Source organism: Ambystoma mexicanum, chromosome 1p, assembly GCF_040938575.1.
Source record: "Ambystoma mexicanum isolate Mex_15411 chromosome 1p, UKY_AmexF1_1, whole genome shotgun sequence".
NCBI lineage: Eukaryota > Metazoa > Chordata > Amphibia > Caudata > Ambystomatidae > Ambystoma > Ambystoma mexicanum.
Window position 1 is genome coordinate 698821686 of NC_090921.1, and position 19130 is coordinate 698840815.

A 19130-nucleotide genomic window follows, 5' to 3' on the forward strand; every position below is an offset into this window, starting at 1 on the left:
GCTGTGTATTCGTTATTCATGAGCATGTGAATCCATGCCAGACCCCATGCTGGAGAAGGTTTGTTACTTACCTGTAACTATTGTTCTCCTGCATGGGTCTGGCATGGATTCACATGCGAACCCTCCCTCCGGCCCCTCTGCAGCTCTTCTTGGTCATACTGCCGCTTTACGTGCTTACCAAATCTGAAGATGGCAGCCAGAGGCGGGGCTTAGGGAGAGAACTCTCATTGGATGGGGGGCAGTATTATGACCCAGGGGACAGTGATTGGTTTAGAGGCGAAATACAGTTTGAAAGTGAAACTTTTTTCTTTTACAGAGGATTCCCAGCCTGACGACGGGGAATATTCATGAGCATGTAAATCCATGCTGGAGAACAATAGTTACAGGTTAATAACTTAAACCTTATGGGGACTGGCACAGGGGGAGTCTTTAGGTCAGGCTGACCCACACATAATTCACTCATTCTGTATCGCACCGTCCGCACCCAAGGTTTCCAAGCTCGCTTTGGCCTATAATGTATTCCTCCCTGTACTTCACATTCCAAATATTCTCCTGGTGAGAGTAAGATGATAGTCATGTCCTCAGATCTTTAATGGCTAAGTATTTTATGGTTGGTGGTCTGGGGTCACCTACTATCGTGGACTTCAGGGGTCTCGGGACTGGGATAGTTGTGGGTGCCATAACTCATGGTTGGCTGGGTGGCGGGTCGGAGGCCTGCTTTTGCCTGGTTGTGATGACCGTACAATGTAAGGCGCCTGGTACTGTCTCGGGGCCTTGCAGGGCACATTCCTATTCGGGATAACACGTATTGGCAACAGTTGTGGAACAATGGAGGGTTTCTGTGGAAATTAACAGTGCAGGTCTCTCGTCCGCGCTTGGGCCTATTCAGGTTTCTTCATCAAGGTTGTGGCCTGTGTCTACCGCACTGCCATGCAAGCCCAATTCATATGCGCACATTCAATCTGAGCTCGCCCCATTCCCCCTTGCACATTACAAGTGTTTTCATGGGATTTGCCTTACTCTAATGCGCCTAGGGGGGGCGAGATGGGTTCATCTGCTACCCAACAACCATCTGGAAAGATCCGGAGGAGAGGAATTTTCTGCATGACATAATCTCATTAGAGGAAGAAGATAGGAATATTGTGCAGGAGATTATCTGGAAAGATGAGAGGAAAATCGTGCCTGAGATCTGACCGATGTATGGTGGATCATATTTTGGTGCTGAAGGAGGAAGGAAGAACCGGTTTAGAGAGGAAGAAGGGATAGTCGGGCAAGAGGAAACAGGGAGACATCTGGGAGAGGAGAGGAAAGTCCTGTTGTTGGTGGGGGAGAGGGAGAGTTAGCGATTGGAAGGAGAAGAGTTACGAGTTACAATTAGAGGAGAAAATATTGTTGGCACGAGGATACTATCCGAAAATGGACATGCAGGAGATTAGAGTGGAAAACAGTGCCCAGAATAATTGGAACACATTGTTGTGCAGAGGAGGAAGAAACATACATATAGGCATGGGCGCTTATAATTAAAAGGAGAGACACCAAAGGGGCGAGAGGATTGGTAAGAGACTGACCAGAAGTACCATAAGAGAGAGAAACGTACTAAATTCATTGTATCAGACAATCCTCCAAAGAGGGAGCAGGAAGATCCCAACCCTTTAGTTAATACGGATAGGGAGGCTCCGAATGGCCACGTTGGTCCATGGGTGAGCTCAGAGTGGGGAGGGTGTTTCAGACAGTGCTGTTGTGCAGGAGAGTCAGCTGTTGAGCTAGAATTCCAGCCCCTCAACTTTTTACCTTTTTTTGTTTTTTGTTCATGGACTTCTTTTTGGTGGACAAAGGGACTTTCTTTGAAGTCCCTCTTGTGTTCGGTCTCTTTATACTTTAAGGTATATGGTATTGGGTCGCCTCTAAGGTGCCCAGTGCCAGGCGTATATCTCAGGCTCCCTTTTTTGGTCCTGGGGTGATTATATCCCCATATACAGGTTTTAGGTAGTAGGTTGGTTGCAGATGGACTTTAGTGTGTGCTCCACCAAGGGTGAAAGGCATTTTATGGCATTGGTAGCCATTGTGCTAGCAATAGGTTTTATAAATCATGCTCTCTGCCTTTTTGTGTTTCAGGGCTTCTTTAGTTCAGAGTGACTATGATGTGGCCTTAAATGGGCTTTCTGGCCACATGGGCCCTTTGTGAGCCCACAATGGCTCCATATTGGTTGTCTTAACTGATTAAGGCTAGTATAGGTCTCTGGACTATGTCACTTCCTGTGGGGTGGCTATGTTGCAGGCATTTGACCCTTTGCCCCAGTCCCTTTTAAAGATTAGCTGTCTGTCCTTTGTCCAGCTCCTTTGTGCAAGGATACGTAGGCTTTTTCCGGACCCTGCTTCCCTCTCTTGCATTCTTATTCCTGTAAATAGGGGGTGGCACGTTTGCTGACCAGCTGAAGACATTTTCACGCGCATCTTGCTGGTTTTGCCATTTTAAAGCCCTCAATTGGCAAAGTATAGTGGCTTGTACATATCTTGGTTTGTATTTTTGCCATTGGAGGTCCAGCCCAGGCTTTCTGAAGACTCCTAGTGGCTCCCACATTGGCTAAATCGAGCCCTCCACTCTGGAATGGTTTTCTAAGCTGTATACTGCTGTATCCGGCCATTTACCAACCAGGATCATCTGCTGAGCTGTTGGTTGCTGCTAATGTCAGAGTGTCTTGAGACTTCGACACCCCACCAATTAATTAGTTTAGGACGTCTGAGGGTGTCATGATCCCTGCTTCCAAGGGGTCAGGACTTGCCCCACGACCTTGGAAGCAGGCCCATGACTCTGATCCCAGGAACCAGCCAGTCCCTATAGGGACCCTCTGGACCTTGTCCTGGCGCCAGTGGCGCCAGGCTCATGATGGTGACTGGTCCCGGCACAGGAAGCGCCGGGCTCATATTAGATAAGAGTGCTTGGTGGACCTACCTGTAGCAGACCATGCTGCTTACTTACCAGCTAACTGGTCTCCTGATCCTTCTCTGCCTGGAACTACTTTTTCTGTCTGGGTGGAGCAGGAGCCACTCCCTGGAAGCAGAACACAGGAACTCTTCTAGAAATCTGGAACTCTTTTCTTACCTGGGTGGGGCCGTGGAAGGAGATGCCTAAGCACTACAGAAGGCTATTTAAACCACACCCGATTGGTTTCACGTGCTTCGCGTTATTCTGCATCTGCAGCAGGATGCTCACCGTGTCAGCTCCAGGAAACCTCCAGCTCCAGATCCTGTGAACACGAAATAACCTGCTGGAATCCAATCTTCAGTCTTCTGCAGCTCCTGCAAAACAAAGGCACAGGTTAGGCTAAAGTAAAGGCAGTGAATCTACTTACCTAATCCAACGGCAGCATCCAAGGCGCCTTTCTCTGCCTTTCTCTTCCGGCATCCGACATCTGCAAAGAGAGAGAACATCGGTCAGTAATATTCAACTACAAGTTCTGCTTACCTGTGTTACGCCCGTTCCAACTCAGCTCGCGCTGCATTCCAGCACCTGCAAGGCAAGATACATCGGTTAGTAACGCTTAGTTACAAGACTGCTTACCTGTGTTATGTTCGCTTTCAATCTGTTCGCGCTGCACCTCAGCACCTGCAAAGACAAAAGAGACATTACGGAGCATTCTCCAGCGCTAGTGCAGTCTTTCTACTTACGTGCCATTGAAGGATAATCTTCATCGTCACAGCATCTGAAAAGGGAAAGACATAGACTTTACAGACTTAAGACTTTTGAAAGAGAAGAGAACAATGCAAAAGGAACTTTAATACTTACAAGGCATGCTCGTGCATTAACGGCGTCTTCGCTCTCAGCAAATCCTCTGCTATCAAGAGGCAGAGCTCGCATCCAGTGAAGCAACTGGATCCAGCGCCCCTGCACAAGACGCAGGATGGAGAGCCCGGAATTTACCTATATAAGGTAAGCGCAATATGAACCCAGTTCCACGGGGAAAGAAAGGGCGAGAGGGGCTAGGAACTTTCCGAACCTTCCAAACACTAATACCTTAGTTTACCCTTGCAGACATCTCACTCTTCAGCTTAAACTGTCGGTGGGAAGGGGGCCCAGTCCGGGAGCAAAACGAACCCTGCGCCTAACACTGAAGACAGTATCCTCGCCAGATCAAGACCTGCGCCTCCGGGGGAACCAGGTGAGCGTTACAGAGGGTGCCTCCAGCCAGTGACCCCATCGTGGACCATTTGCTGCTGTTCTGCTTCCTTTTATTTGTCAAGTTGCTGGGAGCTATTTTCCCTGGTTCCCATGCCCTCTGGGTCCTCCTCACCAAAATCTCTGATGCAGACTTGAGGGTAGAGGTCCCGGGAATAGCCTTTGTTGTTCCTTTTCTGGGTTTCTGGGATAGTTAATGACCCAGGGTGCAATTCCCTGACAAGAGTCCTGACAATTGCACCTTTAACAAAGAGCAGTTTACCCACCAGGTTGTTTCGGATAGCTGGAGCTGTTTTCGCCGAAATGTCCCATGTGTATACCTACCTTTTGGGTGCTGGGGCGGTTGTTTTGTCTCGATACTCACCATCAGGTGTCCCACAGATCCGGGCTAGAGATTCCTTGGAGGCAAGTCTTTACCACAATTCTCAGAGTTCTATTGGGAAGAGGTGGGTCCTCCTGTTCCGCTGCTACTCCCTCTGGGCTCATCTTCTGGCCCTTACCTCAGACTTACCTGCATTAACGTGGATGGTACTTTAACTTCTCCCATTCATTCCTATGGAACTTTGAACCTGGTTTGGAACTCTGCAGAAATGAGTCCAGTGTATATCTAACTGCCTCCAGACATTTGTCCTGCATTCCCCAGGGGTGCAGTTAGCCCCTTAACGAGGCCTATCATTTTAAGATCTTGACTCTTTTTTATTGTTTTTTTAGGTCATTGTTATGTTCTGGGTCCGGTTACAAATGACTGACAACTTCTTGTTAACTGTAAGTTCTTTACTTAGTTTGGGTTTATTAGTTACAGTTCTTATGTCAGATAAGTCATGGGGAAAATAGGACACCCACCGGCATCCTCTCTCAGGGCTTACATCTTTCAACTGGTCACCCTGGAACACTCACTCATGGGTAAACATTCTGCGCTCTGCCTTCCATCTCAACATTCCACTCTCTTGCAGGCAGAGCTAATCATAACACATCTTCCCCCTATAGGGACAACCAACCGCATTAAATACCAAGATGTAACTAGTGGGAAATATCAGAAGAGGGGAAAGCTCAAAGAGCATAAATAATAAAATAATTAACTGGCCTTCCAAAACCACTACTGCCAAGCTAACGCTCCGAGCAAAAGCTCTCCCTTCACTGAACCATATGCTAGCTAACACATAGCTACACTCCCACCAGGACAAACAACTATTTCATAGCTGGCCTACCATGAAATTCGACACCAGGGAACCAGCCCACAATCCAACTATCATCCAAAACAAACATACTGCACTCACAACCATCTTCCTCCATCCACCATCAACCAAATGTGCAAAAAAAAAACACAATTAAGGGTTCATAACCCCCCACGCAGCCTAAAGCTATGATAGCATTACTCAAACTTTTGCACCGCTAATGCCAGGAATCTAAGTCCCTACCATCATTTGACACCTCTAGTGTCGGGATTCTCCATCCCCCAAGAATTTGACACCACCAGTGTCGGGATTCTCCATCCCCCAAAGATTTGACACAACCAGTGTCGGGAATCTACATCCCCCAAAAATTTGACACCACCAGTGTCGGGATTCTCCATCCCCCAAAGATTTGACACCACCAGTGTCGGGAATCACAATCCCCCAAAGATTTGACACCAAAAGTGTCGGGAGTCTCATCCCTCCTTCCATTTGCACACCTCCACTCTCTCACAGTCACATCACACACTTGGCAATTTGCGCACAAAATATTTGAAAAACAAGTGTACAAACATCAATTGAGTTCATCATATTTGGCTACAAAGTCCTTTGTGATGTTACCTGTAAAAAAACATTAACCACAATTGTGCATTTGGGATGTTCTAAGAAAACGAAACTACACAACATTTCCTGGTGTTCCAAAAAAAAAACTTCCACTGCATTTCCCTATCTACAGAGGCCACGACATCCACTTAAAACTCTCACACCATAACTCAACAAAGGTCATAGCGCTTGCACATACGAACCCAGCGCACACCAGTACTCAGCAAATTCTTTCATTCCATTACTGTAACTCAGACAGGCCTCACATCACAGCTCCCTTTCTGCCAATTTGCGCCCTTACCTGAGAGAGGATTTCTTCTCTTGGGGGTGCCGGTGGGTGTCCTTCCTTGGTGCTGCTGTCCCCTCAGCAAAATCAGCATCATCCTCGTCGCCAATGTTATGTTCTGGGTCCGGTTACAAATGACTCTGACAACTTCTTGTTAACTGTAAGTTCTTTACTTAGTTTGGGCTTATTAGTTACAGTTCTTATGTCAGATAAGTCATGGGGAAAATAGGACACCCACCGGCATCCTCTCTCAGGGCTTACATCTTTCAACTGGTCACCCTGGAACACTCATTCATGGGTAAACATTCTGCGCTCTGCCTTCCATCTCAACATTCCACTCTCTTGCAGGCAGAGCTAATCATAACAGTCATGTTCTTCATTTCTGCAATAGGACTTTATTCTCAACATTGTCACTGACCTTACCAACACTGCATTATTTTTCCCTGAACTGTTGGAACAAGGCTACTGCTTCTAAAATGTTACAATTGGTTTTGAAAGTATTTGGCTTTGATTTAAAATGGTTCACCACCTCCTGAAGGCTTTGGTATATTACACAGTGTGCATATGCAATGATTTTAAATATTATGGCATAGGGCAGGTGTCTGGAATCTTTGGCCTTCTAGTTGTTTTGGACTACCACTCCCACCTGTTGTAGCCTGCTTAGTCAATTGTGAGGGATCATGGTCTAAAACAACTGTTGAGTAACAGGTTGCAGACCACCGCTCCAAGGGGTCTTAATAATTGTGGATTATTGTTATAGGCCTTCAATATTTTCAACTCATTTTTCTCTGTTGGGACCCGACCATCAGGTCTAGTGCTTTCCACATATACTAGGGTTCGATTTTCTTTTTAGGACACTGTACATAACTGTGCAGGCCCATAGAGGACTTAACTGCTTAATAGGTTTCATCGTTCTCTCGTTCTATCCTCTCCCTCCCTCTGCCCACTAGGACTAGCTGGGACACAGAAGAACCCAGGAGGGACATTCGAGAGGTGGCGTTGGTGAGTTAGAGTACGATTACACTTCGCCAAGCTCCACAAGGTTGCACCAGAACATCCCGCAAACAACCAAACTAATTTCCAGCTTGGCAGGTAGCTCCTGCTTCTCTAGATGTAGAGGCCCTTGAGGAGGCGACCTTGATGGCAACATTCTGAAGGACCCCTCATGACATCTGCCAGCCCATGGATGGAATTGCCATCTGACAAAGGTGTTGAACTGTTTTTTTATTTTAATTATTAATAAAATGATACAGGTAATTTCACCTCAGAATGGGTCACCTGCTAATTAGACTGCTCTTTCATTCAATGCCAAAAGCATAGAATATCCTGTCCCCTGCTGCATCAGTCTTCTGCTTTGCAGCTGCTGCTCGCCAGTGGCACAGAGCAGGCTCAGAGGTACTATTTGACAGCTGCTGTGAGAGCCAAGTCACTGCAGTGCACAGGCTGCATTTAAATCTGCACCTCTGCCCCAAAACCACATAGTTATGAGAGTTATTAAACCTGGTGGTTTATTTAAAGATCAGGCCTACATGAGATTAGGGTATGGTTGCTAGGAGTTCCCATAATTATATCAGACACATCTGATTGGTATCATACATGTGTCAATACTGTGAGCCAATGTCAGCTGTGGGCAGGCTGTGTATTTCCCCCAGACAGGATGTCCCAGCTGCATCCAGCAGGACTGGAGCCCTGGGGGCTGCCTCTCTGATTCGTTGTGTATTGTAACCCCTTTCTCCAGCAAGACAGCCCCTCAGCAGGTGCTGTCCTTGGAAACGGGCAACAAAGGGCGCGCCCTTCACAACAGAACTAGCGTCACACCAGGTTGTTACACACCAGCGGGCATGTGATGCTGTAGGTAATTGAAGAAGGGAAGGGGGTGGGGTTAGTGTAAACGGAGGGAGTTCAGAAAAAGTGGGAAAGTGTCCCACAGTTTTGTTTCTCTCTGTACCTCTTTCCTTCCTGTCTCCTCCACTTCCTTTCGCACAGAACACTTTAGGTGTGATGTCAGAAGGCAAAGACCACTTGTCTGAAAGGCAGGAATTTGCCTATAAAAGAGGGATTCTCCAACTCCTTCTTTGATTCATCTCTGAATTTCAACCCTTCAAGAAGAATTCATTGGACCCTCCTGGGAGAGCAGTCCTTTCCAAAGTCCTCCAGTTGTTAGGTGAAGACAGGTGATTCAAGGCAGAGGGACGCTCTGCTCCCTAAAAATGCCCAGGGCACATTGAGGGTTACCTGCTGCTGGAGCAAGATCTGCCTCTCTGACGGCTATACCAGTATTGAGGACCGGATCCGAGGTGAAAGGGCCCCTGCAGGTGTTTAGAACGGGAGCAAGAACCTATATTGTCTCTGAGCCCCTGTAGTGGGACTCTCAGTGAGCCAAATCATCCAGGCTCCCTGTGTTTTTCGCCGTCTAAATACTTTGAGTCGCTTTTCACGTCCGTTCAACACATTCGGACCTCCAGGACGTGCCGGTGCTGCTTTTGGCACTCTTGATCTTTTAACATCTTACACAGCGGAAAGTAAACTGGTTCAATGTTGTTGAATCGCCAGGAACAGCAAGAATGTATTATTGACTCTTAACTGCCCCTCCCCCCGCATTGTCCATCTTTGGGCTGTAGAGATTGGTTAGGTCACTTTTAGTCCCTTTTTCTCACAAGTACGTATCTCTTTATGAAAATTGTGGTTATTGATTTCCTATCACCCATGTTTCATTACACCAGAGTGCTGCATCTTTCTATTTCTTGCATATTCTGTGTTCTTTCCACTGAGGTGGGTTTTTGTAGTGTATTCTATTTAGTTATTTTTGTGTATGGTGTGTTTAATTCAAGTATATATATATTTGTATAGAACCTTGATTGGGCATTCCTTTATTTTGGACTACTGTTCTTTGCTATTTGGGTTGCTACTGTTTCACATTCACACTGTTGATAGTATAAATACAAAACAGGTAGCAGCCACCCCTCTCTAGAAAGAACATGGCATGATAACCTGTTCTGTTTTTTTTTTATCCACTTTGAGAGTCTGCAGCCATCGCTTTTAGCTCACTGCACTTTTTACAAAGGAGGAATACCCATTTGCATATCAGTCTTTGTCCCGCACACAATGGCAGTCCGGCACCGAAATGCCAGGCAAACAACCTTTGAGCGAGAGTACCAACCGCATCCCCAGACACGTGTTTCAGCCTTGTTGGGCCTCATCAGTGAGGTGGAGCTTTGCCTCTCTGAGCACAGTGAGCAAGGGGTCACTTTCCTCCTTTGTGAAAAGTACAATGAGCAAAAAGCGATGGATGCGGACTCTCAGTGGGTAAAAACCACAGAACAGGTTATCGTGCCATGTTCTTTCTAGCGAGGGACACCCGCTACCTTTTTTGCACTAGCCATCTTTGTTGGATTGTGTTGAATGTTGAAAGCATTGAGAACCTTGCTGAGAACCTCATTTGGAGGAAGAGGAGACCACCATTTCCTTTGCTCCTTTTCGAGGCTCACTTGCCCTCACCTCACCTTTTTCACCTGGACATTTGGAACTACTACCCATGCAACTATCATCTTGAGTTTTGTCATCCTGACACCTTATGTTGTGTTTTGGAGCACATCTTATTAAAATATGTTAAACCGATATCTGGTATCTGTTCTGGAAACACAGTGACAGGCGGACATGTTGCCGGCCTGGCCACAATACATATATACATAAATAAGTGGCCATCCTGGCTGGGCACTGACACTTCCATTGACAATGAAGAGAATTCTTCAGGCATGCAGGAAGGCTGAAGATCTGCAGAAAGGTGCTATTCCAGCGAGATTAACTCCTTAAACTGGTGTGCGGTGCAGCTGTGCTGTTTAGTGCTGGTATGGAATCAGTAAGATGAAGTCTGTGTCCAGTGGTTGCATTTCAAGTGACTGACTGCTCATTCTTGGATTTTGTACCCACGGGCCACTGGTGCTGTTAGTTGTCAGTGCTTAGGGTGTACCACACTCCATTTTTTGTGTCGGGTCCAAAAAGCGGCCATCAACAAAGTGTTCTCTGGAAAGGGGGGAATCCTTCTGCTGTCCTTACTACTCCAAAACGGAACTGGTAGGAGTCTTGACTGTACACGGGAACATCCGTTTCCCATTCATTCACGAGGACCAAACCTTAGTTGTGCAACTCGGTACCTGATAGTCACACAGTGGCACACTGAAGGACGTTCCTTGCCTTAAAATAGCCCTGAATCCCACTGGTTCACAGATAGGTTAATGTTAAAAGTCTGCCACCAACATGTGGAGGCCACACAATTTATTGCGCTAGTTTACTCGCTCAGATAGCAGGATGTCTTGCAGCCACCTAGCCTTGATAGGTCTAAAGGGTTTCAGGTGCCACGTCAGTCATATACCAGATGAGGCCACTAATATGGTATTTTCTGGGGAAAAAGGTTAGAAAATCAGTCAGTTAAGGGGGTGGGGGAGGGTATGAAGTTCTAGGTCTTTAGCCCAACTTAAGACTGATAGCAACGCTGAAGAGCTATTGTTAGAGGTGAGTTATTTTTCCCAAGATTTCCTTTCCTGGATCCTTTATCAAACAGAGCTTTTATGGTAGTGGATCAAATGCCTTTGTAGACAATTGTCCGAGCTAACGTAATGCTTTATTTTTAACAGTTTTTCAGACTGAAACCACGTCCTGCACTCCCCGAGAAGAGCTTGTCGATGAGAGGATCTCACCAAATAAGGAATGCCATGTTACAGCGATCAGAACAAGTACTCCGAACCGACCACAAAGCTCAGCCAAACGTGGTGGAGCAGATCTTATGAGAGGTGCAAACAGTAAACCTTCTATGGGCAGGAGTGATATTCCTCTTGAAATTCCCCAAAAACCACCAGATCCTGGAGCCCATCTGCCAATCAAGGACGCTGGAACTACCATGGGCAGCAGCTGCAACATGGAAGAAAATAGTGCAGGAATTATTCATGGGTTGGAGCAACGATTAAGTAGTATTATGAAAACATCAACTACCAAAGTTTTGTATGAGGTGCCCAATCTACGGAGTTCAGCCTCCTGCTCTTTTGCAAAGGTGGAACTCAGTCCCGCCCCTCTTTGCCCTGTTGCTCCAGGACTGACTCAGCGGGTGAGTGGGGCGGTGAAAGCGGGGCCATCTGATCTTATTAGCTACCCTTGTGAAATGTCTGGTGATATTAGCCATTCGTATGGAGCCAAAGCTAACAATAATTTGCTTAAAGCATCTGACAGCTTGCTGGAACTGTCTACCATCTTGGGCACGGATCAGGGCCCTCTTAACCCTCTTGGAACAATGTCTGTCCCTCCTGCTACCGCCTGCGCAGTGCTGGTCCCGTCTACCACCCTCTCCACAGTGGCTGTTTCTCCTACCACTTTAGAAACAGTACCAGCCCGTTCAGCCATGTATGGAACTGTTCCAATCCCTTTTTCTGCTCTTGGTGCTGTGCCTGTCCCTTCTACTGTCCTCAGTGCTGTGCTACTCCCTTCCTCGATCCTTGGCAGTGTGCCAGTTCCTTCTGCCACCGCCTGCACACTGCCAGCCCCTTCTGCTCTCCTTGTTGCAAAACCACTTCCTTCCACACCCCTCAGTGCAGCGTCTGTCCCTACAACCACACTCGGCACTGTACCAGTCTGTTCTGTTAAGTCTACCCTGCCAACTGTACCTGTATCTTCCACCTATCTTAGTTCTGTGCCAGTTACTGCTGTCTCTCTCAGCACCATGCAAGTCTCCTCTGCTGCCTTCTGTACTGCACCAGTTATTTCTGCCAGTCTCAGTGCAAAACCAATTCCCTCTGACACCTTCAGTACCATGTCATTTACTTCTGCTCTTTTAAGTACTGGGCTGGTTCCTTCTGCCACCCTCAGCACAACATCAATTCACTCAGCGGCACTTGACACTACCCCTCTCCCTTCAACCCTCTACACTTCAACAGGCCCATTGGTGACTTCTGCCCTAAGCATGTCACCAGTCAACACTTCTATCAGCAGCACACCAGTCATTTCTGCTAGTAATTTCATATCTGTCCCTTCTGTGTCCCACAGCACCCTGTCACTCTCTTCTGCTGCGCCGAGCATCACGCCAGTCACTTCAACTGCCTTTGCAACCTCAGTGATCCCATCTGCTGCCCTCAGCACTCCACCTGTCCTTTCTGTGACCCACCACAGCACAGAGGTAGCATCTCTGCACCTGTGCACCACCGAGGCGCATTCTGTGCATGCCATTGACACCCAAATGACATCTGTGGTACCTGGTAGTACCCAAGTGACAGCTGACCGTATCACAGATATCAAAGTTCCATCCTTGGGCATTGTTGGCACCCAGATCTCAGCTGCTGAACGCAGAAGCACGCAGGGGCCATATGTAAAGCTTAGCAGTACTATGGCACCACCTGTAGACCATAGCAGTACCATGATGCCATCTGTCAACCTCATCAGTAGCCACGAGCCATGTGTGGGAATTGACAGCAGCAAAGTATCATCTGTGGGCTTGACCAGCACTGAGGTGCTGTCCGTAGGTGTTGGCAGCACCCAGGAGTCTGCTTTTGTCCACAACAGTCCCCAGGCCAGCCTCAGCAGCACACAGGTGTCAACTATGGGTATTAGTAGCACCCAGGCTTCATCCCGGTCTCTTAGCAAAATTCAGACTCCTGTGGATGTTAGCAACATCCAGGTGCCATCTGTAGGCTTTAGTACCATCCAGGTGCCACATGTTGACCTCTGCAGAACTCTGATTCCCTGTGTAGGCATCAGCAACTCCCAGATGCCATCACTTGACCTCCATAATAACCCAAAAGTGTCTTCCAGCGGCTCCACCCTAGCCCCTTTTGCTTCTACAGGCAACTTGCAGGTTCCATCTGCTTCCCTTGGCACTCCTATTCTATATGCTACCATAAGCAGCTCCGAAGCAGCGTCTGGTGGAGTTATCAATTTGAAGTTACCAACTGGCACCTTAATCAACTTCCAAGTTCCACCTGGCAACCTCACTGGGTCATGGCAAGCCTCCAGCAGCCCAACGTCCTTGCAGGAATCCTCCATCAGCCACAGTTGTGCACAGGACATATCTGGCAGTCTTGGCGGCATGCAGGAAATACTAATAAATATCCACAACCGAGCTACAGGGAGCCTTGTTTCATCCAATATGGACTCTGAAACCTGCCTTACAGATTCTCAGTGCAGAACAAGTGAAGAGCTAGGCATCAGGACCAGCCCAGAGCCAAGTTCCATGTACAATGAGCTAGAGTCTGAGCCGGGTGCGTCTTGCTTAAATGAAGTCATTCCATTGCACCAAGAGAACACATCTAAAAACCAAGGCATTGGCACTGAGCTTACAGTGTGTGCCAAGAACAGCAAAATGAGCTCCACTGGAGAGAAAGTCGTCCTCTGGACCAGGTATGTCCCTCCAATATTTATTTATATGTATATAAGAATGTAAACCTTTTACACAGGATCTTAAAAGGGAAATTAAGAGCAATAAACACAACATACAACACATTAAAATCCCTTCTACTACTAAAATTATGTTAAAATCAAATGTAAGAATCTTAGCACAGTAATAATTAGGCTTAATTCCTGACCTGTTAAAATTCTTGTCCAAAAGTAATTCATATCTAAAAGATGTCGATTGTGCACACATTTTCCAAAGAATTTTGAGCGAAGATCAACTAAGGCCCCACAATCCATGCACACATGCTTCACAGTTTCAATATCTAAAGTGCAATATCTACATGCTCTTATCAACTCTCATCAACTCTGGGAAAATTTTCTGTCTCCTGTAACTTCTCTCGTGTGGTATAAATTCAATTTTAGCCGCAGCATATCGTTTCTAAAGTTCCTAGATTGGTGTTTATTCAAATAAAGTGCAATTACATTATAAGGTTTGATTTGAAGTCTAAAATGATATTTTTTTAAAAGGTGATAATTCATCAAAGAGGCTCTATTATCAATCCAGTCTGCCTCAAAAAACTTCCTCTCTTGACCTTCACATGTACATTTATTAGCTCATCCTCTTAACTAAGATGTAATTGCAAAATTTTCTTGAGTAAAAGCCCCCTACAAGATGAGCATTCCAGCTAAACATTTAATTTCACGAACAAACTATCCATTGGCGGAGATACAAGTTAACTAAAAAGTTGCAGGATTCTCCATTTGACTAGAGCATGCAACACAATTAGACCTAATTTGTGTTGTAAGGCCGCTACTGGAACACCTTGAGGAATCAAGAACAATTTCTTTCCTCAGAATATTGACTCATCCGACTGATCCTAAGCAGCATGGCCATGTGTGATTGGTGAGTTCTTCCCTGCAGGGGAGAGATCCATCATAGGTTGCCCTCAAAGAGAGGCCCAACAAAGGTATAATCTGGGGTAGGCTTATCATAGCCCAAACAAGAGGATAACCGCTATCACAATACCAAGAGAGAATGCCTGTTGGAATTGGGAGACACAGAACCACCCCCACCAACTGGAAAATTAGCCAAAGGCTCCTCATAGTCCAACCACAAATATAAGTAGTAAAAATCCTAATTGATCTGCTCTAGAAAATAAATGCCTACCATAGTTCACACCCAAGAACAGAAGCAACATAAAATATTTTTAGGAAATAATCTACACTTAAAACATTATCATGTGATCCCCAGAGAAACCAAACAATGCAAACCACCATAGAATCCCCCTGAGAAAGCGAGCCTTTGGTGATCCCCCACTTGGCAGACCACCATCATAGTAGCCCACAGACGAGCAACTGTAGTATAGATCCAGGGGGAGATAGAACTAATGTAGGTAAACCCCAGCAATAACAACTGTAAGTGCTGTCCAAAAGAAAGAACCCACAATACACCAGCACTCTTTGTAAGAGAGCAAAAAACCCCAGCAGGCAATAATTGAAGATGACCCCCAGATAGAGTTTCTGGCAGGCAATCACTGTGTAACACCGAGAGCCATAGCTTATATAACTCTGTGAGAATGATTACTGCAAGAGCAACAGCCACTATAGTTAACTCACAAAGAGAGGCACACTATATATAATCTGCAGAGCGTAAACACCACTGGAGGGTTATCCGCCCACCTCCTCTTTGAACGCGAGAATGACAATAGATAGACTAAAGTGAAAGAGGAATATTTCAACCGAAGAAGAAAATCGCTACGGAATAACCCCCATTGGCAGAGAATTGCCATAGCAATCCCCAGCAAGAGGACCACTGTTTGAACCAAAACCACCAAAGGTAGCTTGCCGCAAGTAGAAAATCACACACAAAACACAGAGCGAGCAGGGTTGTATGTCTGTCATACCAGCTAATGAAGTAGCCCCTCACCTTGGGGTAATCTCAGCAAGTGAGAAGGTCTAGGAAACCCTAAGGGTGAAATATATCAGAGAGGGAAAGAAAAAACATAGGTCACTTCCAGGGAGAGAAATGTCATTGGTAATCCGTATTACGAAAAAAACTGTTTGAACCTCCAGGGAGACATCCACCATACACATTTCTAGGAGGCTGGAGGTTGCGCAAGGTTCTGAATGGTGGCTCACATTCCAAACAATTTCCCTAATATAAATAGATTATTTTGAGGCGTGTACCATTGTTTCAGCAAAGTAAATTACCAAGTGTTCATTTACTTCGCAGAAATTCCACCACTGCGGTAAAAAAGCATGTATGTGTTGAGGGGTAAGGGTGTAGGAGGTGGGTGTCTGGGTAAGCTCCCGCATTAAACAAAAGGATATCATTTTGATGTAATTTCAGCAAAGTGAATTACAACTTTATGTACTTTGTTGAAATCATGTAGAACCTTCTGAGAGGCTACTCACCATAGCCATGGTGATGGGGGTGGTGGTCTATGTACGTCCCCCAAATACCCCAATTAAAAAATATTATTTTGATGTTATTTCAGCCAAGTAAATTACAATTTTGTAATGTTGTTTGTTGAAATCCTGTGCAACTTTCTGTGAGGCTACCCACCTTAGCCATTTTCAACATTTGTTTATAGTATGTTGCAATACACTTAATCTTTGCAATGGCCACAAAATATTTGTTTCCACCTTTATGACGACACCAGTGATATCAAATCTCCCTTACAGCAATGTTGTCGACACTCCCTTCACAGAGGTAGATAAAAGGACAATGTAATGTACCAGGTCATGAAGTTCGTAGAACTGCAGGACGGTTCACACTCTTGTCCAGATTTGCCATCTTGTCTTGTAGCTTTCCCAAGAAGCCAGTTAAGAGGAAATCTTATCATTTCTGCATGTGCGAGAGAGTACTTGTGCCTGATTGAATATAGCTTTATAGACCTCGGTAGGGGTCATTATCGTGGGATAATAAGTTGGGGAAGGGTCACTATCCCAAAAGAGTTTTGTTGGCTAAGTAAAAAGAAATCTTACTTTAATAGTAAATTACGTAAATAGGCAAGATGAGTTGGTAAATTCAGTGTGGTTTTATTTTGGAGTATTTAAATAACAAGGTTGTCTTCATAAATTCAGTATTTTAAATGCAATTCGGTAAAATTGGAGTGGTTTTGACATGAACATGCTTTAGGTGTCATGTATAAGAAAACTGTTTCTCTATGAAACAAAAAGTGAGGTTTTTTTCCCATGTTTCTTTCTCTTTGGTTTGATAATAGGATGTTGCAGCAGAAAAAAAAGTTCCTCCCAGAGAACAACTTGTCTTGTTTAAAGAAATGTGTCCTGAAAATTGTATTGTTGTTTCCCGGTTTACATTTGAAGGCCGAATCTTCAGAATGCAGTCAATACCAGTAGTTATTGACTGTAGTCTGAACATTCTGATTGGCTGAGAGGAGGTCAATAACGATCTCCATGTGCTAATATCAATTATGATTTTGTGTCCTTTCTAGGGAAGCTGACAGAGTAATTCTAACAACCTGCCAGGAGAGAGGGGCCCACCAGGAGACTTTCAGTGCCATCTCCCAGCAGCTGGGACATAAAACCCCTAATGAGGTATAAGATGGAGTCAGCGAATGCAAAAAGGATGGTACATTGGCCCAGACACAAGACTGGAGAATAGAAAAAATTGGACAGGATACTTTTCAGAAGAAGAAACCTAGGCAGTTGGTACTCAGGGAATTAGGTGGGTGGGGAGGAGAAAGAGTAAAAAATGCAAGTGGAAGAATGGGTACAGAAAAGAGACGAGCAGAACAAATTGATGGGCGTAGTATGAAGGGAATGAAAGTATTACATTGGGTGATATAATGTGGGATTTGGTGTAAACAAGAGGCCAAGGCTTTGTACAACTAGTATTCCAGAATATGAAAAGGCAGCAAAATGACACTGGCAAAGAATGTGGAGAGGGGTTTTGTGACTTAGGAAGAATAGCATGGGATGGCATTGAAGTGATAGAGAATCTCACAACTTTGCTAATTCTTCCCTCCTAGATCTCCCGTCGCTTTAGGGAGCTGATGAGACTGTTCCACACGTCCTGTGAAGTCAGCTCCGAAGAGGAGGAAGACGCAACCAGCACAAGCAACACAGACCAGCTGTCAGACAGGGATCTGCCACTATCTGAGGACGAACAGGATGAATGAAGCAAGTCCAAAGGTGGCCTGGCTCCAGCGACTCTGTAGCACTGCCACTCTACACCAAGGAACAAAATTGCATGCACAGTTACTATACCTAGGGATGCTTCCCCATGATAAAGAAAAGGCACTCTTATCGGGTACATTGAAGCCATCCACTTGCTACCAGGACGACTTTGTTTATACTAAATGGTCAGAACTGGCTGAGCTTTGAACTGTCTATATGCAGAGTGACCTGGATAGGCGCATTACCATGTCGAACCAAAAGAAAGAGAAATGATCCCCTACTTAAAACGCAAGCTCAACAATATGAATCCAAATGGTGGAATCCTGTGGAAACCTGCTCAGGATCGAGATATTTGGTTTTTAGCTATAAGACTTCCTGGACATGCTCTCCAAAGGACCTGAAAGGTCATTTCATTGGGAAAGTCTTTAACACTTAAAATCATAGAATCAGGAAGCTGTAAGCATGCAGCATCTCATCTGAGGAGGGCTGGAGACATTAGGGAGCAGTTTTTACATTGGCCATGCCCAGGCTTACTCTTTACTACAGGAGCATTTGCATTCCTGCCGATCTGAGTGACCTTTCACTGGTCAGCAGTGAAGGCTAAGTTGTAAATCTTACAGAAAGTCCCTTTTCCTAAAACAGGTATCTGGTGGTACAGGTAGTAGTAATTCAGCCCATGCGGATGCCCAAGAATGTTTTGTATTACTTTTGGTGTCGTCACAAAGGTAGTTTTGCGCTGGAAATTTTGACACTGAATTATTTATTTACCTCTTACTTCCAGCATGGGACTCTTTACTATTGAGTGGAAAGTTCCTGAGAGTCCTATTTAAATGGCAAATGCATAAAGTGTTAGAGGAGAGCATTAACCTTTGTAATATTTGTACATAATTTAACACAGCTTTCTTGTAAAGGAAAAAAATAGTCAGAGTTTGTACTTTTGTCTTAATAAAAAACAAAAATGTGCTATTTAATTTTGAAGGCTTTGCTGTGGGGCAGTTTTGACCAAACTCCTTCTGTGGGGTTGCATTTACACTTGTGATCTCATTTTTTGGGATATAAGAGACAATAGCCCTGCATTGAATTCATAGTTATGGAACCCAAACCCTTGTAATCTTCTCTACTCCCCTCCGCCCCCCAGTTCTCCTCCCTAAAAGGCTACTGTAGAAATAATCATGGAGCCTTTTTTTCTGTTTGCATTGTAGGTGTTTATAGGACTAAAACAATAGACAGCACCATGAGGAACACCTCCAAAAGCACTATGGAACCATGAGATCATTTCAGATAAAAAAAATGTTGTTCTCAATTTGAGAAAAACATTATTTTAATTTTAAATGATCATATGATCCCATACTACTTTTTGAGATGTTCCTTGTGG

General features: G+C 45.2%; 1 protein-coding gene across 5 annotated transcripts in view; it reads left to right on the plus strand.

Annotated features, from left to right (window-relative positions):
- GON4L (gon-4 like) overlaps positions 1–18726 on the plus strand; it is a 2357623-nt gene extending 2338897 nt beyond the window's left edge. For all 5 annotated transcript variants that reach the window (XM_069649947.1, XM_069649953.1, XM_069649967.1 and 2 more), the window contains 3 exons: positions 10873–13618; positions 17071–17173; positions 17608–18726. In XM_069649947.1, coding sequence (XP_069506048.1) covers positions 10873–13618; positions 17071–17173; positions 17608–17757 — 2999 coding nt within the window. In that variant the 3' untranslated portion in view covers positions 17758–18726. The remainder of the gene's footprint in view (positions 1–10872; positions 13619–17070; positions 17174–17607) is intronic.
- The last annotated feature ends 404 nt before the right edge of the window (positions 18727–19130 follow it).